The 22,758-nt window shown below is 47.8% G+C and overlaps 1 protein-coding gene across 1 annotated transcript; it reads right to left on the bottom strand.

Moving 5' to 3' along the window:
* Positions 1–533: 533 nt before the first annotated feature.
* LANCL1 (LanC like glutathione S-transferase 1) lies at positions 534–20,592 on the bottom strand. The gene is made up of 9 exons (XM_072874337.1): positions 20,449–20,592; positions 20,082–20,199; positions 12,279–12,486; positions 8,139–8,274; positions 7,654–7,800; positions 5,475–5,657; positions 4,771–4,947; positions 4,412–4,484; positions 534–3,531 (listed from the first exon to the last, which is right to left on the bottom strand). Exons 1-9 carry the CDS (start codon positions 20,530–20,532, stop codon positions 3,455–3,457), a joined length of 1,203 nt encoding a protein of 400 aa, XP_072730438.1. The 5' UTR covers positions 20,533–20,592; the 3' UTR covers positions 534–3,454.
* Between the last annotated feature and the right edge of the window lie 2,166 nt (positions 20,593–22,758).

Here is a 22,758-nt window from a genome sequence, read left to right on the forward strand (position 1 = left end):
CTGTGCTTTTTCCCTATCAACACAAGGAGGGCATCTGCCACGCTGCAGCCAGCAGCCTACTCTGAAGTGGTTTCAAAGTGAAACCAGTGTGCATTAAACGACTGCAGTGGTAGTTCGTAAACTGATTTATCCGATGAGCTGTGTGTTTGACTGCTAATGCTACAGGGGCTGAAGACTGCTCACGGGGGAGGGATTTGTTTGGCAACAGTATTAGCCACAGATCTAGCATCAGCGCTAATCGCAGTTTGTGGGCATTTGAAAAGTTAATATGCAGGAATGGGAAATGAAATAAGTTTGGCAGAGGCAGCAATAATGTATCTGTCCCCTTGCACTGTCCCTATGTCACCTCTTTCATAGCTGAGGCTGCTGTCAGCTCTTGAGAGCTGAAACCACAGCAGGCTCTTGGGGGAGTGCACACCTACAGATGACGTTTGGTTAACAGCATTTGGGACACTTTTCATCTTACTGATCACACTGGTATGCACAGGAGGGGAACACAAACTGAGCCAGATGGCAATGCATTCAAAATGTGTTTTTTACTTATTTCTTGGGAGTATAAGGCACTTTTTTTAAAACAGAACACCACCATGGACAAACATAACCATCACTAAGACCTAAGTGTTAAATGTCTACACTTCTCATAAAGTCCCTCTCAGGTAGCTTGTTGAAGCAGGAGCAGTTATGTGTTTTCAGGCTTCGTCTTGCTCCCGCTCCCTCCACTCGGCATGAAGATGAGTGGCAATGGGCAGCACCACACCCCTGTACAAGAAAGGAAGGGCAACCAGCGAAACTCTGCACTATGCTTCTTTCCCATCCTGATTGCTGGACCCACTCCCTGAAGAGCTTTACCACAAACCTTAATAGAAATGGAAATTGTAGAATACCAGGCTGTATAGGACCTCAGGCAACCTGATTTATGCTTGTGCTGGAGGGCAGGATCACCTTTACCCATACCATTCCTGACAGTCTGGTCTTAAAGCCTTTGGTGCTGGACAGTCACAGCCTCCCCGAGGCAGCCTGTTCCTCCTTCCACTGGGTAGGAGGCTGCCTTTTTGGCAGGATCCACATCCTCTTTCTGGTGGCCAGTGCTGCACACAGGTGTATTTTGGTGCAATTAAGACTAACCTGCAGGACTGTGGTCTCCTATGGAAGCTGCAGCAGGGAGGATGTGGCCTTGGATGGAGACAGTGCTGCAAAAGGATGTCCTGGGAGAAAAGCACAGCCTGTGAGGGAAAGCATAGGACTGGCCTTGATGGATTGGAGATGGGGGAAAAACATGAAATACTCTTAACACTCAGGGAGGGTGGGAGGCCAATGAGCCATCAGAGCAGCTGTGTGGCACATCTTGATCTCTTCAGACATGAATCCTGGTCACAAAGCAGGGGGTAAAAATAACCCAAAGCTTGTTTGTTTCAGCATTTTTATTAAACAGTGCTCAACTCAGCAGTTGTACACCAGGCCCTGACCATCCCCTGATCAGTGTATGAACCCTGGACGTGATGCTGCCATGACACCAGGCCGCACGAACTATCTCCTTTACAGAAGCAGTGCCCAGGAGAAACCCAGGCTCAGAGCAGTGTTCCTACACCACCAGCCAAGCTGGGAGGTAACTTACAGCAGGCCTTGTGTACTGAAGGATCTCACCCCCAAACTGTCTGATTAGCCAAATCCTGCTCTCAAGGCTGTGCTTCCTCCTTTCCAGTCACCTCCCTGTGTTGTTTGGCCCCATGAATGTTAGGGGATGTCTGCATGAGCTTGAGGCTTCTGACAGGGATGTCCAGCCCAAAGCAGATGGTCTTCTCTGTGCTTCAGGCTGTCTTTTGATGAACTTCCAGAAATATGTGATGGCAGGAGGAGGCTGGGCTTTGAGAAAACACGCAGCCTTCCAGGAATGGTTTCTACTCATTGCTGGAGCAGCCCATCCAGGAGGTTCTTGAGGGTCTGCCTATGCCGCTGTGGCTAGGCTGCCTTGCGTTCAGGCACATGTGAGCTAGCTGTGTTAGTGTCCCAGGTTTGGTCCTCCTGCTTCACTATTGCTGGTGCAGGAGCGTGCCGGCTTGGAAGGTGCCTGTGCTGCCCTGCAGCTGCATGCCTGCTCTTAGGTGGCCTGAGGCACTCAGCAACTAGGCCCTTAAAAGATCAAAACCCACATTCACTCTTGTGCAGGCTGAGGAGCTGCCTTCAAACAGCACAAAGTGGTACGTCTGCATCAGTAACTTTCACTGCGCTCAGTGTTTAGCTCATGCTCAGTGCTAAGAAAGTGTTTTACGGGGTCAGGTCCCTAATTGCTGCAAATTAGTGTAGCATCAGCTAAGGACGGAAAAGCAGATTTATCCCTTGCAAGTATCTGGTCTGCTTGACAGGTCAAAGCTATTTAACCTAGAGCAGATTTTCTAGTTGGGTAGATGTGTGGTTGCGTATCAAACTATACCAAGCAGTAACAAGGCAAACAAGTGACTCAAATTATCCAGGTTCAGGAAAGCTTATAAAACAAAGCATGTAAACAACATCTATACAGGTAATAGGTTAAACACTGACAGAACTCAGTGGAATACATTTCTTTTCCCATGCTGCTGCTGGTGGGCCTGGCACCACCTAACGCCTATAATATTCATACACACTTTTAAATAAAGACTGCAAAATAAACTTTCAAAGCTAAACAGAAGAGACCACACCAGCAAGCATGCTTAGCTCACTTTTAGATTGGAGTTTTCAATTAGATGATCAATGGACTTTTGCAAGGTTTAGCATAAGATGGCAAATAAGGACAAAAGCTACTGGATTATTTGTCTGTCACTAGAAAAAAATGCACAAAAGAGCTATACGTAGCCTTTGCCTTTAAAGCAGACAGGTGGAAATTCAGGACAAGGCTTTGGCATGTCAGTTCCAGCTGTGCCACTTGCAATCTGACATAAAAAAACATATATAAAGACTCCACAGTCCATGACATTTACTTGATGTGGAACAGCCCAGCTACTGAACTGCCTACTCCCTGGGTACTCAGAAAGAAAACACTTAAAAGCAACTTGCAGGGCAATAGTCTCAGTTTTTCATCTTTTCTTTTCCAAAGACAACTAAATTCCTGCAACTCTTTGTCAGCACAAAAAAAAAAAATTAAATGGCCAAAGTTACATTCAATAGAAAACTTTTTCCCAGGAAATGGGATACAGAAAATAGCAAAACTCTATAGCCAACAAAATACTGTACATTTTCTCCCTGCTCCCATCTGCAGCCCTGCGTTTTTAAGAGACACCAGAAAAATCTGCATTCTGTCTGTTAAATTGAAAAAATGCAATGAGATGACTAGAAACATTAGAGAACTCAGCATGCCCTCAGGAGGATGGATTTACATTCAGTTAGGTGAACAACAACGAGTTTGGAAGAAGGAGAAAGCAGGTTCAAACTGCTTTTCCAAGTGTGGAAGGATTCAGGCAGGAAACTGCCAAGCTCAGATTTAGAGTTCAAATGCGGGGAACTTGGCCTTGGTTGGCACCAGCAGGTCAGCAAGAAAGTAAATCGTTCCAGCCATTCCTGAGGATAAGAAAACACAATGTGCTTCAGAGAGATTCCCTTTGGGCACCCATTTTATCAATTATCTGGGGGTGAATGAGTCATGAAGACAGAAGAAAGGAAAACATTTTCAGCAGGACCTAAATAATTTCCAAGGTGTGAACCCAGGTTTCCCAAGCAACTTGGGTACTTCAGTGGGAAAAGCATTTTGAAGTTAATCAAATGTTGAAAAGCACCTGGGAAAACATGATGGGTCTTCTCCCCTCCAGCTCCCTCCCTTCTGCTTTACCTGTCCACAGGTTTAACAATCTGAATTTGGACCCTGTGACATTGCTGCCTCAGGTCCTCACTGATGTAACTGCCCTTGTTCCTTGGCCTGCAGCAAAGCCAGGGAGATTTACGTTAGCTGAGGAACCGGCTCTTTCAGCAATACCTGCTGATGGCAGATTTTGGGGGAGCCGTTAGCAGGACCCACAAAGTGCCATAGGAGCCAACAAGGCCTACAAAAGCAGCCCCATTTGTTCCTCACTCATCTTTGGAATGGAACCGGAAAGCCCATGAAGGACTTTAATCCTTAAAAATGCACGGAAAAGAGACTGTTGGAGAAGCTACAAATTACCATAAAGTGGACTTTGGCCTGTATCCATTAAAGAATTCCCCTTGAGACCTGTGCGCAGAATCTGTGCGGGAGACCCAGAAGGACAAGATGCTCCAGCTAAAACATTAGCCTGTGCTACAAGGACGCTGCTTCTGGGAAAGGGTAAAAACAGTAAATACAATTTCCTTCCCATCCTCTACACTGAGTTTTGCAAAGACTTCAGTGGAGCGTGTATTTGGTTTTCCTTGATGATGGACTGGCTCAGATCCAGGAGCAAAACACAAGCATAGAGATGAAGGTTACCTTCAAAGAGAGAGAATGGCGTGTCTGGAGTCCGGCACCCATGTTGACCATAGCTTAAACACCACTCTGCAAACTGAGAAAAGAGGAACAAAAAGCATTCAAATTTTGTTAAAGATGGCTCTGAAAAAAAAATACCACCCTCATCCTCACATTATCCCTTGCAGAGCAAGGCTTCTGCAGGGTATTCCTTCTGTACAAGCTGTCAGACAGTGACTGTGTCGCTGAAGAACTATTCTGGTGGAGCTAGTCAGACCTAGCTGCATCTCTGCCACACTAGAAATTAGGTTTCAAAGGCAAAGGTGGTGATGTAAAAGGCAGAAGTGAATAATCCCCTCTCCCTTCCTTACACAAGCTCTCACCTTGCAGGCCCTGTACAGGTATTTCATGTTCTGAGTGAGGTTGTACAGTGCTAGGAAGCCGTAAGCATTGCCAGCTGTCCCGTGGCACAGCCCGTAGCCTTTCTTCAGTAATCCATACTGCCAGATCACTTCTGCACACTGCAGGGCATCATTTAGGTACTGCTGTTCCCCAAAGACCTGCAGAGACAAGAAATATTCTCCCTTGCCAAAGCAATTTCCTCCACACAAAGAGCATCCCTGTGTGAGTGGGGAGGCTTGGGTTAATTAGTTTCTTTCCTACTGGAAGTCTTAATGCTGTGACTTTGCTGTCTACTTTAAAGGAGGATGTTTTTGATATGATGAATGGGGCTTTGGAATGGAACTGGAAAGCCCATGAAGGACTTTAATCCTTAATCCACAGAAAAGAGACTGTTCGAGAAGCCAGGCTACAAATTACTATAAAGTACCTAACGTGACCATTACTTCGTACACAACTAGTTGTCACCATCAATCACCTGCAACAGGACACCCCACACAGCTGATGGGTATTTTCAGAAATAATTTTTTAAAAGACTAATCTCCGTTTCAGGCAGTGGTCCCTGTGGGGTGATTTCATTGTAACGAGCCATCCTACTCTCAGGCAGGAGGAGTCTCAACAGAGTCTTCACGGGGATTAAGTTTCACATTTAGGGGTCCTCAAAAGGTCTTTGCAAGATTTCTGGTACCTTGTAGGCCTGGACAAGCATGTAGATAACACCTGGTGCCCCATGGCACCAGTGGACGAGTAGGTCTCTGATGTCATCAATGCATGGAGGGTAATTGCCAGATGGGAACTTGAGCTGGCAGACGTAGTCCACGCTGGGTTTGACTGTGTTGTGCAGTTTTACTTGGCTTACTCCAAGGCCAGGCTAAGAGAGAGAAAGCATTAAATTGGGGAGAATTACCATTCTGTCTCTCCCTAAGAGGCCCAAGTTCTGCCTGAAAAGCAGAAACAAAGCCAACTATGGCCATGTTCCCTCTTGCTCCTTGTAAATCGAGTCATTTCTTTGGTCCAGGCTTTCACACATCACAAATACCCACTTGGCCCCAGGCTGCTCTGCCCTTTGGCAGGGACTTATTTCCAATCATACCCTTGCATCCCCAGAAACAAAGGCTGCCCCTAGCATGTCACCCAGCCCTCTAAGCAAGAGGGCTTGCTGCTTCTTTACCTAAAGATGAGTAGGAGTACTTTCAGGTACCCAGAGCTGGAGTAGAGAGAGAAACTGTTTAAAAACAGTATTAAGAATGAATACCAAGAATTATTCCTAGCACCTAGAGCATCTCAGCTCTGAGCTGCCGGGCCAGCCCAGCTGGTGGGCTGTGATGCTGCATTTTCACAGATGTTTCTGGGTAATTGCAAGGGGATGACTTCACTGCTGACCTCAGACAGAAGCAAGGGAGTGGCTTCAGTGTCCTCTTCCAGTGCCCCACAAGAAATGTGTGCAGTTCTGACTTCCCACGGCAGACTGCAATGAGCACTCTCATCTAAGGATCACGCTGTTCCCAGGTTGATAACTTGAAAATTAAAAATCAATACTTGTGCTGTAAAACCATTAGAGATAAAAGTCCAATGTTCTCCTCGCCGTATTTCCCTTGTTTGCTTCCCCCAAGGCTTTTTGTGCATCGTGCTTGGCTGATCCAGGCTCCTTGTACTTCATACGGCAGAGAAGCATGAAGCCCATGAAGTATTTTATGGGAGACTTACACTTAAAATTCTTTAAAACATTGGCCTGGGAACAAGCCCAGGGACTCCATGCAAATTTGGGCTCACAGCACATTGCTGTCTCCCCTGCTGCCAACTAGCCGTTCTGTACTCCTGGGCAATAATCACTTCGCATCCTCCTCTTGCCAAATCTCCTTCTGCTTAAAAACACCAACCACCTCTTCCTCTCCGAGTCACGTAAGAGGGTTATATTCACAGGAACGCCGCTTATCCTGTATATGGACTTGAACTTTGAGGCTGCTGAAGGAAAGCTCAAATACTTGAAACCTGGTGGCTTTTTCTCCACCTGCTGTGAGGGTTGGGTCTAATAAAAGATATCACACATTTCTATGAACCTTGCTATGTTAAAATAATTTGTGTTGCTCAGTAGGTGCTCTTAATGCTTTGACAATGCAATGTTATTTATTGCTGTTATTTTTCTAAGAGCTTAAGCACTGTAAATTTATGCATAAAGTGACCCACATAGGGGAATTATCACCCTCATTTCAGAGCTGGGGAAGCGAAGATTCCCAGAGCTCCAGTGAGTTGTGCAAAATTGTGAGAAAGACAGCATCAAAACAAAGGGGCATGCAGCTCCCAACCTCTTGTCTTGCCCTGCCTACTTCAGGCACTACAGAATTCAGCTGCTTTATCAAAGTAAAAAGTCCTACTTCTTTAACATTTAGATATAGGCCCTGATTTGGAAACAAAGGCATCTCCCACTTTCCTACTACAAACACAATCTCTTTTGTCATGCTTTTCTTACAGAGATTCTCATTCTGTAATGATCTGAGATTGCTCCAAGTAACCACCTCAAAAAATGCAGGAAGCCCACAGATACCAACAAATGGGAATACTTTATAAGCAATTAACACAGGAGGGGCAAGCTCACACCCAGCTGACCTACAGGGCTTCATTATGTGAAACTGCTGGTACACTGCAGGCCACATTTCCCTACCAATCACCATGGAGGTGGGAAATTCAATTCACAGATTTAGAGAAAACCTGTAGAAGTAGGGATGTGTGATCAAACCCACGAGTAAGTCCATCAGACAAGGGATCTTGCCCAGTTTGACATCACCAAGAGCCAATTCAAATGCTCCTCCTTGTTCAAAGAAATGGGAAAGAGCTGCTAAAGGCCCCTCCCCTCCAGTGCCTCTTACCTGCATGAGATAGTAGTAAATCCCAGCCAAACCATGGGCTGCCCCTACATAGTACTCCTGGTACCACTCATACATCAGTGGGCTCTTTGCTGTAAAGTTCCTCCTTTTCGCCAAGCTCTCTCCTGAGGCTACAATGGCTTCACAGACCTGTGGATGGGAACAGATGCAGGTGAGGGAAATGCTGCTGTCTTGGACACAACACAGTGAGTACCCTGGCACAGAACAAAAAAGTTGTTTTTCTGCCCAAGCAGAGGCAAGAGTGTGGGTGAGGGAGTGAAATGTATGCAAATTCAGTACTGCCTCTGGATTTATATGGATGGTGGGGGAGCGTGTGGTGCTTTGTCCCTTTGGAAGAGCAGTAGGGATACCATGATGTGGTTTCTCCCTTGTTGACAGTGTTCTCTACATCTAGCATTGATTTTTACCTGCCCAAAGATAAGCTGCATGGGAAGAGACAGTTAACAAATCAGCAGAAGCCACAGTACCTGCTGAATGTGACTTTGAGGGATCTTTTCCTTTCCGAAGTGCTTGTTCACAAATACCAGTGCATAGAGATAGCCCATGCGCCCATACAGCAGTTCATCTGGCACTCGTGGGTCAAGCTTGTGTAGATGGAGCAAACTACAAAGAAAAATTCACATGGGGGACATTAGAGGACACTCAAAGCCATGTAACCAAGCAGTGAGACTGGAGCTCAAAAACATGGTTTGTTCCTTCATGCTGCCTGCACCCTGGGAGATGTCAAGCCAGTCTCTGGTCTCAGCCTTCCAGCTAGCAGGGTGCAGAATCCCTCCTTCCCCTCTGCTTTTTGTTTGGGTCATTGCTTTAGTCTGCTCAGCTCTTTACAATGCAGTTGTACTATATGCTTGTTTTTCAGAGCACCAGCTCTGGGAAAGCTACCTGTGGGGAAACCTGGGCTATAGGAAATGGTCAACATAAAGTTGCTGACTGCTCAGGAAAGGCTGCCCCAATTCAGCAAGGAAAGCCTGCCCACCATTACCTCCCTGTGATGCTGTTGGCAAGGCAGACCCTCTGCCAAAAATTACTATTTTCAAACTAAACTGGTATGTGTTTAATTTGGCTGCTCAAGGAATACTAGAAAGTCAAACTAGTGCTGATAGTATGTGGAACAATCTCACCCCTTATACTTAGAAATCCTGACAGAAAAGCCCCTTTCCCTCCATGCCTGCAAGTGGCCAGGACTACACTGTCAGTGGAGAAAGAGGTGCCTCCATGAGCTAAAAATCTAGGTAAGAGGTGGGGAGAGGCAGCTGGAAATGTTTAACATCAAGCCTCTGCAGCACATGTAAGAAATCTTCTCTAGGGAGAGTTGAGCAGTAGTGAGGACAGCTCAGCAGGGTGTGAATGCTGTGGCTGTCTGTGGTGCAACCCCACACTGAGAACTGCCTGGCTGGCACCAGGCTTTAGCCCACAAGTGCAGAGTGAGAGGTCTGCTGGAGTCAGGTATTTTCTTTGCCATTTTTCTATTACCATGTTCTTCATATTCCTGTAGTGCTAACAGAGACTGACAGCTCTTCACGCTGGTGCTTTGTAGCCCAGCTCACTCTCGATGCAATTCTTCCTTTGTTTTGCCTCTCATCACACTTCCAATAGGGCTGGATGTCCTTCCCTGTCAGAGCAGCAGGCAGGGATGTGACTGGTTTTGGCTTTATTTTTCTGTTCACCCCTGAGACAGCAATCTGAAAAATGTCATCACTTTTAAAATACCAGCATAAGTGGCTTCACGGCTGTTCCCTCAGCTGCTTCCTGCTGTGGCTGCAACAGGGAGAGGGCTAAGAAACTAGCCAGGAGAGCTGTGTGTGTGCAGGGCTTCCCTGTCACAGCAGCATGAGGAGCAGAAAAGGTGCCTTGGCAGCGTTTGCTCCTGGGCAGAACAATGTGTTGCAAAGGAAAGAAGCAACCAAATGTCCAGAGTACCCTCGGAGCAGAGAGAGGATGCTGGGCTGTGACTCCCCACGGCAGGAAACTTCCCCTTGGCACTGGACTCAAAGCAAGCAGGGATATTGAAGGAGAAAGGAGAGAGCAGTGTCTCAAGGTGGACTGGCCCCATCTCCTCGTACCACTTGAGATGTGCCTTGCTCCGTGAGGGAGATTTCTTGCAGATTACACCCAAGAGACAGACTTTACATCCAAGACTAGGAGTAAGCAGGGGTCCCTCCCTCAGCTGCATGGGCTGAAAGGAAAGCCCTGCTGCCTCCTCACGTCCCCTGTCCCCAAGTCCAAGGAAGGCAGATGAAGAGGAGGGTTTCCAAGGAGAAAACAGTGTTTCCATGGGCGGACTCTGCCCATCAGGAGGCTGGCCAGAAGAGATGCTGGCTGGTGGTGGTGTTCAGCTCCAAGATGTCAGGGAAGTGTCAGGTGCAACAGAAGGAATGGATGGGTGGATAAACAGTAATACCCACAGTAGGGATTTTCTGAGGTCTGGATGTGAAATCTTTTCATGGGGAAATCTGGAGCAGCTGGAGCTACTTTTCTTGCTCCTTATGCATTACTGCTTCTACCTCTAGTTGCTTTCCCAGCCAGGATAATCAGGGGAGGAAGCCTGCCAGCGGTTTCTGTTGTTTTTGAAATGTGGGGCAGGGCTGCATGGCATGCATGCAGCAAGAGATGCCTGGGATGCTGCTGGACTCATTGCATGCAGAATTCATTTCTCGGGTGCGAGGGGGTAAATCAAGGTCCCTGAAAGGAAAAGCCGCTCCTGCTCACATATCAGCCTATTACCTCAACTGTCAAAAATCAGTAGTTTCCGGACAGAGGGAAACCAAGGCAGCTGTAGAGCAAGACAGGATTTTTGTAAGCCACTGGCTCTCAAAGCAAACCTTTGACCTTCTGAATTGGTGGGAGATGGCAGGGAAAAGAGGACTCCTGGAACACAGCTCAGATTTTCACAGGCTCTTGGAAAATGGGCTGCCCTGAAATGTTAGTCTCTCCAGAGCATAAAAGTACATTTGTTGGTCATGAACTCATTTAGGCAAAAGCAAGGAGCTAAGAAAAAGCAAGCTTCTGTCTCTTCCACTGCAGGTAAAACCTGGCTGATGGATTCTCTCCTCAGGCTCTGTAAAGATGAGGTGCTTTAAAAGACAGAGAACAAAATGGAGAGAGGCCCTCCTTCTCCACAACTGTAACAGAAATGCACTTTCCATGCACTTGCACTGCATAACTTAGCAACTGTTTTGTAACTGAACAGCATACTCCAAACCCACTTAAGAGTTTCGATTAAGGGAGCTACTTCTCAAATAAATACTCTCTTTTTAAAGGTAGTATGGTCAGGCTAACTGCTCTGGGAATTGGTGGCAGAGTAAGGACAGTATAACTGTTCCTTTGAGAAAGCCACTTTTTGCTTTTTTTCCTCCTCTCAGATGTATGAAGAAACCAATTTCCAAGGCTCTGGCTTTATTACACCATTAGATGGCAGTGCAGAATTATGAGTTTCCATTCTGACACAAAACTGTAGGCAGAACAGGAGGGATACAGGGAGGGGAGAGCTACAGCAAGAAAACATGAATTAGGGATTTTTCACAACTTGGGGCTTATGCTGACCACAACTGGCCAGTACTGTGTGATAGATTAGTTCCCTTTTTGTTAGCAAATATATTACTCATAGTGAGATTCACCACTTTGACACAGTATTAAGCAAAATGTAAACCACAGATTATTTCAAGAATAAAGAAGAGAGTTCTATCCTCAGACTGACCATATCCACATAAACCAGAAGCTATTCTTAGTTAAGGGAGTGGGAACTTGGTGTCCAAACCATACAGGCACCTCTGATTCCCACCCATGGCTTTTTTAATTGATATTATGCATCACTTACTCATGGCTGTTTAAGGGCACTCAGTGTTGTTCTGAAGTGTCAGGGGTTTTGTCTTGTTTTTGTGCTGACCACGCGTAAATGGAAACTCTTTACAGGGCTGTTTCTCACCTTCTCAAAATTGATCTCCCTTAAGCAAGAAAAGCTTGCAACTGCATCTCCTTAACTTTTTTCCTTCCTCTGCCACATGCTGATCTGACTGTAGGACTGCTTGTTTGTCCTTTTCTTGTCTTAAGTACCCAACAAAAATACATTTGAAAACAGTTGAGGAAAGGCAGGAAATAGAAATAAATGAATCATAACCAGCTGCATTCAGCAGTTGAAAGGGATGCTGTCAATCTTAGGTTTAAGTCAAAGTCAACTAACAAATAGCAAGTGGAAGTGACAAAATTAATCTAATAATCCTGCCATGTTTCTCCTTTTCATCAAAATGGCTGTAAAGCTAAATTTAAGGGTTCTGAAAAAATATAAAACCTCACCTTCTGGGTTTTTTTTAATTTTGGCTTTTTTTTTCTTCCCGTGTTTATTGGAATTATTTTTAAGATGGCAATACCAGCTGAACAATATCCTTGCTCCCCAGCCTGCAAGCTGCCAGGCAAGCGTGTTTGTCCTTAAGCTAGCTCCTTCCCCAGGGCAGAAAAAGTTTGCACTGCCTTGCTAAATTACTGGATTATCTCTCACAGAAGACTGCAACAAAATGGATTCAGGCTTGGCAGAGAGTGCCCAGTACAAGCCCAGACCAGCTCTATGAGCAAGAGGAACATTAGGTCAAAGACATAACCAAGCGTTTTACCGAGTGATGCAGTCTTCTGACTGCTTCTGGTTCTGCAGTTTGTGGTAGACGACAGCAGCCACTGCCAGGGGCCCGGCATCTCCACACAAGAAAGTGATAGATCGTCTTGTCAGACAGCTCAGGCTCTTTTTCACGTACTCGTGGGCCACCTGAAGGTAGGCTGGGTCTCCATACACATCATACAGGTGCAAATACAGCAAAGCAATGCCTGCAAAAGGAACATAAAGGTTGCACCCACCAGAAAAGTTTACCCTTCCCACTATGTGCCCTGGCTGTTTTAACAAGCCTAAAAGCCTGGCCCTCAGCCTCATCTGGGGCATAAACCTTCTCGACAGGCTTCTCAGGCACTTCCAGGGGCATAACCTACAGGGGCAGCATCCACAGCTTCTTTTCCTGCTTTGTGACCTCCTTGTACTTGATGTTGCTCATGAGTGGACTACAGGTCAAGACAAACAGCAGTGTCTGACCCAGGAGGTCTTGGAAGACAGCAGAGCTTCGGATACACAGGCTACATACAATTTTAGTAGGGAGGAGCAAAAGATGAGACCTAGGTGAAGCCACCTAAATCTATCAACTGTACCTGGGACTGTTGCTAAATGGTGGAGGGGGAAAAAAAAAAATCTTTGGGCAAGATGGTACTTGTGGCAGAGCCGTGCTGAGTTGTTACCCTATCTCAATTATTTTTTCCCATGCCAGGAGGTAAAGGGCTGGGTCACTTAGCTTGGATTGGATTTTAAAAAAAGTGACACATCATCAGCACTGAGAAGCAGCACCCTTAAGACATCCTACTTGGCTCTTTTTTTTCTTTCCCCCCCCCCCCCCCCCTCATTCCATCCCACTAGAAAGCACCAACAAGGTTGCTGGACATCATCTCCTGCTGCTGAGCAGGTCCCAAGCCCTACACCAAGGACTGGTGCATCCTAGAAAAGAAAGGGGTTGCCCAGCTCTCCTCTACAGCACATCATTCGTGAGATCAGCCCTTGTGTGAAACACAAACAGCTACCTGGCATGCTGGAAAAGGCTGTGTGGTCCTCCCTGGAGGTTTTCAATGGGCTAGCCAGCTACAGAAACAACTCTGCTACTAAGGAGTCACATCAATTGCTGTCCTTTGCCTCTTTCTGCCCTGCCTTCTCTCCAGCTCTTGAAGCTTTTAGCATGTAACTGAGGAGTCCTCAGTAAGTCTCTGTCTGAAAGGTCTGCCACATTTGAACCACCCTTCTGATCTGGAAGGCATCCTCAAACGTGCACTGAAGAAAGCTACTGGCCTACATAACTTTGGGAAAAGCTTATTTCTCCCCTTACCAGTAACCACTTCCAAGAAGACTCAGGTCCTGCATTTAAGCCTAAATTAATAAAGCCAATCTCTGCAGATTTTGATGTGGTTTGAGGTGGTAAGGTGAGGGGGGGGCAAGGATGCTGCAAAATTACTTCCATGGTACTGAGGACAATTTTAAATTTAGATCGTTTCCTCATTTTGCATGGGTAATCTCCAAAGCGTCGTGCTACGGACAATTCAATTCCACATGTATATTAAGGGCAAATTTCCATTTCCTGCTGAAGCTAATAACCTTGGCCTCTCTCTAAGCAGTTCAGTGTTAGTATTTCCAGAGAGAGCTCAGAGGCATGGTGCCATCACTCAAGTCTGTAAGGATGTGAATACGAAGCCCTTCTTTAAAGGGGAACCCTCCTCTTCCAGCTAGCAAATGTCAAGTGACTCTCCTTGATTTATTTAGCACCTAGCACAGCTTCTAGACTTTAATAGGCCTGATAGCTGTCTGAGCACAACTTGCACTCTTGACTTACCTGCTTTAATATACAACTTTTTGCTTTGTAAGTAGTTTCTATTCCCACTGTCATCATACCACCCTAATTATGTACATAACTACCATGCTAAGATCACTGCTAGGATTGAATTCTTAGAAAGTAAATGTCTCAGCATTGTTTTCCTCTGACTTCTTTGCCTCCCCTCTTTAAAACATTTCTCGCCCCCTTTCCTCCCAGGCCCAAGCATCTTTGGAAAAGACTCCAAAAACCAATTTACCTATACTAAAGGATGGAAGGGATGAGTTGCTTCCCCAAATCATTCATTTTTCCTTTTTCTTTAAAACCCAAAGGCCTTACAAACTGAATCTAAAGCCAATTTTCTCAACTCATTCCTCAAAAAATTCATACTCCCAAGCTGATCGGAAGGGCACAATGCAGTGCTGCCTTCAGCCCGCTGCTTACTCTGTTGCTATCTGTGAGCCCAAAAGTAGGGAAGGTCAGCAGAGGAGGGCAAGCCCATGCATAAAGAGACAATGTTTACAGATATATGTAGAAGGATAAAAAATGCAGTCAGCTGGGTGGGGAATATCCTATATTGGCAAGATGCAGGCAGCATATTTCAGAGGCAGTGCAGTTTGGAGACTAGAGAGATTCTACCTGATGAACTTGGCTCAGCTAGGCAGTGTTGCTCTGCAGAAGCTATTCCACAGCTCTGCCTCACTCCCTCTCCTATAATACCCTCCCTCACCCCAGCTGACCAGGTGGGGTTTGCCAACTGACTGGGTATTTGTTTGGCATGCTTTAAGTGCTATACCAACATGGCATCATCAGTCAAATGAGGCTAGGTAAGCAGTGGATCTGCTCCACTTCTGTGTGCCCCGGAGGTCTGTGTTCAGTGTCCCAGTTGGAGATGTGACCTATTTTTGTGACCTCTGAGACTCCTGATTGTTTCCAGCAGAACTGCCATGCAGTGGCTGCCTGTGGCCTGCTACTGCCAAAGATGTATGGGCTTTGTTCTGTTTATTGGTTACTATTGGACCTTCTTCTCTGTAGTTTCTCCAGACTTCAAGTTTTTTGCTCCTTGCAGTGTAAGACCTGCTGCATAGCCACATGTGATGGAGAATGCATCAGACATCACTTGATGGTGCAGAACTGCAGTGAACACGTGCTACTGACAGCATATCCTTTAGCAGGGCTCTGATGACTGAAACTGTCATCTCTAGTGTGCAGGAAACCAGTACACTGGAGTGTTAATGCCCGAGATGCTTGCTCACTGCAGGGAATCAGGAGGCAAAAATCAATTCTGCATCTCTCACAAGGCTGTTTATTTAACATCTTCAGTAGGACAGTAAACAACATCTCTCTCCTCTTGCCATCCTGTATGAGCAGCATTGTAGGTGCTTTGCATTAGAGATTTCTTTTGAGCAGGGCAGAGGAGGAAGCTTAAATGTACACAGTAGAAATGGAATTGTTTGCACCAGTTGGCTAGTGCTGATGGCCCTGACTTCGGCAACCATTGCTTTCAACACAGAATACATCGCTGGAGATACCAGAAAAGTTCTTGCTCGAGAGCTAAAGCACTGCAGCAGGCTGAAAGAATATCTCATCCATATGACCATTCTGTTGATCAAAGAGAAGTAAAGCTGTGCCTCAACTTCCCTGCAAGTTTAGACTTGTTCTTTAAGTTGGATTGCACTACCATTGCAAACTGTTCTGCTGGTGGGAGAACAGCCGGAGTGAGACAAAGCTTCCCCTTCACATTGAATAGAGTGGATAAAAGTGAGAGGAAGCACTGCTTGGTGTCGGCTCCACTGCAGTCCCCTTGCTGACAGCACCAGCAGGGACGCCCATTAGACTGTGCTGAACGTGCCTCCTTGTCCATGAGGAGCTGAGCTGCAATGTGGTCCTTTCACAAAGGACGCTAGGTTGTCACAAGAGGAGATTTCTTCATGTAATTTGGACCAGTTCCAAACCTGTCATCTACAGTACTAAAGAGCTCAGAGATCTTGCGCTGACCCAGGGAAGCAAGTCAGCCAGCACCCTCAAAGCAGGATGTCAAACACAGAGGGAAGAAGCGGAAGCCTATCTCTGCACATAGTGGTGAAGTCTGATGGTTTCTAGTGAGAAACCTGATGTCATTTTAATGAGTCAGGCATGGGGTAAAAGTTACAGAGGGGGTGGCACAGCTTTACTGCCCAGCTCCAAGGATAATAAGCATCTTTTCTGCTGCAGACGCATGGGATGTTATCTTGCACTCATAAATGCATGCCAAAGCCATGCTGAATGGGACAGTGACACATCTTCTCTGAAGGGCTGTATCATCCCATGTTCAGAACTGTCTGGGGAGCCACAGGTGCATTTTACTACAGCTTGCAGCTTGCCTTCCTAGTGTGTTGTGGGACATGGGGCATTTCTCAGGATGCCTCAACTTCTCCAGCCTTAAAACCTGGGTAACAAAGCTTCTTTTGTACAACTTTTTACAAAAGAAGCTTCCCCCCCAAAAAAAAAACCCCAAACAAAAAAACCAGCACAGCTCAAACCAAAACTACCCATTACCCCATCACAGAATCCTACAACAGGTTAGGATAGAAGGGATCCATGGAGGTGATCCGATCCAACCCTCTGAAAATAAGGCCAACTTCAAATTTACATCCCATTGCTCTGAGCCTTGTCCAGTCAAATAGTATCTATCTCCAAGAACAGGTTTCACAAAAACTACCCACCAGGCACTTGGCAGGAATGTGGTTTATGTGGGTGATACAAGGCACTCTATTCTCTCTCAACAAATACAGCCTCACTGCTTCTTATTCTGTAGGGATTAACTGAGGATTTTTGTTTTTCTGAACAGATGTCTCTTAAGGAGATGCAAGTTCTCTGGGTTCTGAGGTAAGATATTGCACTAAAGTGATTGAAAGGTGTTTTTCCAGAAGCTTTCCTGAACTGGACAGAATTTCTACCCATTCTTAAATGGCTTTTCTTTCATCTGGCCTGTCTTTTGAAGAGTCCTTTCAAAAGGCAACTCAGCCCTGCTCCCTGTCTCCACTCGCCCACAAGCCAGCCAAAAGCTGTGGGTGCGGCAGGCCAGCTGGACTCACTGGTCTGTTTCAGAGGCCCTTGAGCTCTGAAAGCCACCACTATGACATTGCTAGAGAAGGGAATGTGCGCATGGGAAACAAATTCCAAAGGCACTGCCATAATGTGGGGGAAGGGCAATCTCTCCCCTATACACCATTTCAGGTGGCAGATCACCTCATCATCTTGGAAGGACACAACAGTCCAGCAGGCACCGGACTCGGGAGCTTCCTAGCTTCTGCAGTCAGCTTAAGAGGTGACAAGAGTGAAGTCAGTCTCCTGCCATTCCCTTTCCATCGTCTATGCTTCCAGTCGAGGTAGCCTTTGGAGCAAGGCCTCTTGCAGTGTGAGAAATACCAACACACGTGTACGTGTTCTTCGGCATCCTCACACTAATCTATTCGAAAATGGATGAGGCAGTTGTACTTCTGCCAGTATTTGAACTGCTTCAGATTCAGAATGAGCTTATGGCAGTTTACCTTCCCTCAGTCAACACTTTGATACCAGTGAAACAGATTAAGACCACAAAAGCTCTTATAGTAGTCTAGCTAAACTGATTAAAAGACAAAACAGAACACAACAGCCAAGCCTGGTCTGTACCCAGGCATGTACCAGGTGTGGCCTACAGGGTCCTGATCTCTATGGGGAACCGAATGAAACTGTAACAAGCTGATTCAAATGAGTTTTGAGAGCATTCGGCCATACGCTGGATAATTTTGATCCAAGTGTGTTTTCACCACCTCTGAGCTGAAAATACAAGTCCTTCCTTCCCTCTGCTCCAACTTCGCGTGCCAAGAAGCCGTGGCTTCCCTGGCACAAATGCAGGCTGGGGGAACAGGGCTCTGTCAAGTGTGTTGGGAAAGAAACAGGCACCCAAGTAAAATGCCAGCATATGCTGTGTATTACTGGGTGTAATGTAGTACACTCAAGTATGTTACATTTCACGCAGAGTTTGCGCTAAGAGAGCCACATTTCAAATCTCTCTTATTAGCGGCCACAAGAGTGCAGGTTGATTTCAGACTGCTGGGCAATGATTTACATGAGAAGATACTCAACAAGCGTTTTCTACACAAGCAATTACAGGAAAAAGCTGCTGTCTTGGCCCAATTAATTTTGTCTCTGGAAACCAACACTGAATAAATTAATATAGCTAGGATTAGAAAAGAAGGGAGGGTGACAAAGATACAGTGTAATATCTGCAAACTTCACTTTGCTGGCTGTGACCTGCAGGAAATCTGTCCATGGGTCTTTTCTAATCCTATTAGCCAAGGCGAGAAAGTTGTGTGCCCAATGAGGAATGATCCCTGGGAGGAAAAGAGAAGACTCCCTCTTGGGGAAACTCCCTTCCAAAGAAAAGTGAGCTGAAATCCTGCCAGAGCTCTCAACAACTGTTTCACAACTGCACTCACTTTCCAACATGAAGCTCTTTAAGGCCACCCTAAGGAAGAAAACATGGTCTTTGGGGAAAGGTGTTTACGTTCTCCCCACGGACTTTCAGAGTATTCCTAACATCAGCTAATTGTCCCCCTGCTTTATCTCCTGAATTATTGTGGCCAGAGGCAGACTCTGCCATCACGCCAAGCAGCACCCTCATGACTGAAGACCATCTTTATGTATAGAGTGCATTTCATCTGAGGGGACCTCAGAGCAGGGTCACACAGACTGGAAGACTGAACCTGCCTCCCAAGGTAAAATCAGCCAGCACTGAACAAAAATGCATAAATTCACAGGTAGCAGCAGCAGAGTGCTGCCAGGCAGCAACTGATGAAATCATTGTTCTCCCACGCTGGAATTTAATACTGGCATCCTAGCATTTCTTATGAACTGCTCTAGAGTGCTCTCGGTGCCTGTCTACCTTACTAAAAATTTTAAGCAGGCATTTCTGGCATTGCTGTCATCAAGCTGCAACATTAGTTTAGCACCAACACAATGACCGTTCTCCCAAGCAAACTGTTGGCATCAAGTTCCACAGCACCCAAGCACAAGCCAGCCACACCCAGACGATAATGTAGAAAGCTGCCATTTAGGATTGCAGTGTATTGCCAAAAAAAAAAAAGGCAGCAGCAAAAAATCTTGCAGCAAGCATGAGATTAATTGCAACTACCCCAAGGTCCCTCCCTAGAGCCTGGCACAGCGCAGAAGGCAGGAAAGCTGACAAAGCACACAGCAGTAGCCAAGGATGAGGCAGCAGAGAAAGGTGTGTCCTCCCTGTCTCTAGTGGGTAGGAATACGGAGGGGAAGGCAGGGCACACTCCCAAGAAAGGAAAATCAGGTTGAAAACGCAGAACAGGAGAAAGACAAGCTCCTGGAAGCTTTGCACACAAGAGTTAGTGTGAGGAAGGCTTCCGTCCTTCATTATACTCACATTTGCATTTCTGCTCCTTCCAGCAGGTACTGGAGCAGAACTAGCCCTGGCTAAGTGGAGGGGCACTACCTGGGGAACAAGAATGGAGCAACCTGCCAATCAGACAATGTCATAAAATAAAATTCAGCCCAAACAGAAAAGACGGACATTATCTCAGGCCATAAGCTCACCACTGCCATGTACAAGGACTCCTTGCAGGTAAATGACCTACCATGTGCATCTGCCTCCTTCACGGAGCACTGGTTTACTTGTCACCATCCCCACCGTGGCCAGATTTGGAGCCAGTCCCTTCCAAAGCTCCCATGCTTGCTCTCAAATGGGTGCTGGCTTTCTCTGTTGCATAAATTTGGCATTATTAACCAAGAGAAGGCCCAATCCTGCCCTGCAACGCTACAGCTTGAAACCTGCTCAAAAAATGGGGAGTCCCGAGAAAGACAGCCCCTTGTTTTAATGGATTAAAACATGCAGAAGAAGCACCGTTCTTGACACGGATCTACTGTGATCGCTCAAACAGCCAAAAAAACCCCATGGTCTGCCTTGGCCTGACCTAGAAGTCCGCTGTGGAGAGCTCCTGCTCCATCCCATCCGAGCGGCCGCCCTACCTGCCCAGCCGGTGTACGTGGTGCAGTCCTGCAGGTCGGCAGACTTGAGGCCCCTCTCCATCTGCTGGAGCAGCTCCCTGATTTTGTTATTCAGCCGCTGTGTGAATTCGGGGGTCAGCTACGGAGGAAAAAAAACAAAAAACCAAAAAAACCCACAAAACGTGAAGGAAACACCGGCAGGTGGATGGGGGCTTGGTTAAGGTGGAGGTACGCGGAGGGAGCACAACCAGGGAACTGGGTGCTTTTTAAGCTGACAGGCCTCAACCCTTGGGGTACCTCAGGATCAGGCTGGGCTCCTGGCTGCCTAGCTTGGCTTCGCGGCCGGGGCGGGAGCGGGCCCCGGCCGCCTCACCCCGACCCCACTCACCCTCCCGGCAGCGTCAAAGTAGCCGGTGGCCAAAGACTTGTCGTAGTCCGCGTAGGGGTTAGGAAGCGCCCGCTGCGCCATCATGGTGCCGCCGTCTCCGCTTCGCTCCGCCGCGATCCTCCCCCGCTCCGCCCCGGAAGGGAGCTGGTGTCGGTAGAAGTCCCTCCGCTGCTCCCGTTCCCTTCGTCCCGCCGCGCGGAGGTGCCGCTTCAGGCCGCACCGTGCGGTTTCAGGGGCTCTGTGGGGTTTAGGGAGCCCTGTGGGGGTTAAAGGCCCCTTTGCAGCTGGCTCGGGGGGGCTTATTGCAGTGCTCCCTGGGGTTTAGAGGCTCTTTTCGGCTGGCCCTGTAGGGTTTAGGGAGTGCTTTAGGGGCCCCTTGCAGCTGGCCCTGTAGGGTTTAGGGAGTGCTTTAGGGCCCCCTTGCAGGTGGCCCTGTAGGGTTTAGGGAGTCCTGTGGGGTTTAGGGGCCCATTGCAGCTGGTTTTGTGGGGTTTAGGGAGCCCTGTAGGGTTTGAGGTCCCCTGGCAGCTGACCCCGTGGGGTTTAGAGAGCGCTGTGGGGTTTAGGGAGTCCTGTGGGGTTTAGGGGCCCATTGCAGCTGATCCTGTGGGGTTTAGGGAGCCCCGTAGGGTTTGAGGCCCCCTGGCAGCTGACGCTGTGGGGTTTAGAGAGCCCTGTGGGGTTTAGGGGCCCCTTGTGGCTGCTCCTGTGGGGTTTAGGGCCCCTTTGTGGCTGGTCCTGTGGAGTTTTAGGGAGCCCTGTGGGGTTTAGGGGCCTATTGCAGCTGATCCTGTGGGGTTTAGGGGCCCTTTGCGGCTAGTCCTGTGGGGTTTAGAGAGCCCTGTGGGGTTTAGGGGCCCATTGCAGCTGGTTTTGTGGGGTTTAGGGATCCCTGTAGGGTGTGAGGTCCCCTGGCAGCTGACCCTGTGGGGTTTAGGGGCCCCTTGTGGCTGGTCCTGTGGGGTTTAGGGAGCCCTGTGGGGTTTAGGGGCCTATTGCAGCTGATCCTGTGGGTTTTAGGGGCCCCTTGCAGCTGGCCCTGTGGGGTTTAGGGAGCCCTGTGGGCTTTACGGGCCCATTGCAGCTGGCCCTGTGTGGTTTAGGGAGCCCTGTGGGGTTTAGGGCCACTTGCAGCTGGCTCTGTGTGGTCTAGGGGCACTGTGGGGTTTAGGGGCCCCATGTGGCTGGCTCTGGGGGGTTTAGGGAGCCCTGTGGGCCTTAGGGGTTCCATGTGGCTGTCCCTCTGGGGTTTAGGGGGAACCAACTGTGCAGTTTGGTTTAGGTGGCCCTATGGGGCTTGCAGGCCCTGTGGGGTTTGGGGTCTGTTGCAGCTGGCCCTGGGGATGTTGGGGTCTTGTGAGGATGGGCACCATGTGGTCAGCCCTGTGGGGCTGGTTGCCCCATGGGTGCAGTGCCCAGCTAGTGCAGGTGGCGGCAGAGGGTTGGTCCAAGGAACACGTGTTGAGTCCTGCTCCCCTCCAGCAGCAGCAGTTGCTCACCTGGGTTGGGGCCAGGCATGGACAAGTGACAGGGGCTTTCCCATGCTGTCCGCTGCTGAGCTGCTCTGCCTTGCCTGTGCCAGCTGAGCCACGTCTTCCTCGTGACTTGAGACTCATAGCCCCGAGCAGCGTAACTTGTCCTCCCGCTTTTCATCCCAAGTGCCACGTAGCTGTGATGCCCTGGTGACGGACGTCTCCCTGCAGTTCTCCTGTGGTGGTGTGCCCCTGTACAGTGCCCAGCCATGTACAGTGTACCTTTGGCTATGGGGTAGCATTAATTGGGCTAAGTTGTCCTCGTGTGCTAGATTTCTGAATCCAGGCCTTGCTGCCTTTCTGGCTGGTGTAACACTGTGCCCAGCTCCCCTTTTCCTGATTGTGTAGGCCTGAGACGGGTTGTAACATCCCTGCTTGGGGTCTGGCTCACCAAAGTGCACGACAGGTGCAGCTTTGGGGCTCCCCAGCACTTCTAGCTCTTCAGGCTTGCCTGTATGTCTGTCGGGGAAGCGCAAATAAACATGGCTGAGCCTGAAGCTCTTGGTGGCTTGTAGAGGTCTAAGTGCAGTGGCACTGCCCCTTCTAGGAGCTGAATCCATCTGGGTGGGTTTAGGGGAAACAGCTGCTCTAAGAATTTACCTTTTGGTGGTGATCGAGAGCACGCATAGGAATACATTAGGGTGCTGCGATCATGCTTGGGACAATTGTATTATATAATGGATTCTGTTTTTCTGTCCATGTGTCCATTCTTTATTACAATCTGTAAAATCAGAGCTCAAAGAAAAGAAAAAAAATTATTGCAGGAGATGGTGAGAAA

The sequence above is a fragment of the Ciconia boyciana genome, chromosome 10 (assembly GCF_034638445.1).
Source record: "Ciconia boyciana chromosome 10, ASM3463844v1, whole genome shotgun sequence".
Classification (NCBI taxonomy): Eukaryota; Metazoa; Chordata; class Aves; order Ciconiiformes; family Ciconiidae; genus Ciconia; species Ciconia boyciana.

Coding starts and splice junctions, on each gene's coding strand:
- LANCL1 (XM_072874337.1), bottom strand. CDS start 20,532: ATGATGGCGCAGCGGGCGCTTCCTAACCCCTACGCGGACTACGACAAG. Junction 7,801..8,138: donor CTCAAAGTCACATTCAGCAG/GTACTGTGGCTT, acceptor TCCCATCCACAG/GTCTGTGAAGCCATTGTAGC. Junction 4,948..5,474: donor TGCTTGTCCAGGCCTACAAG/GTACCAGAAATC, acceptor TTGTCTCTGCAG/GTCTTTGGGGAACAGCAGTA.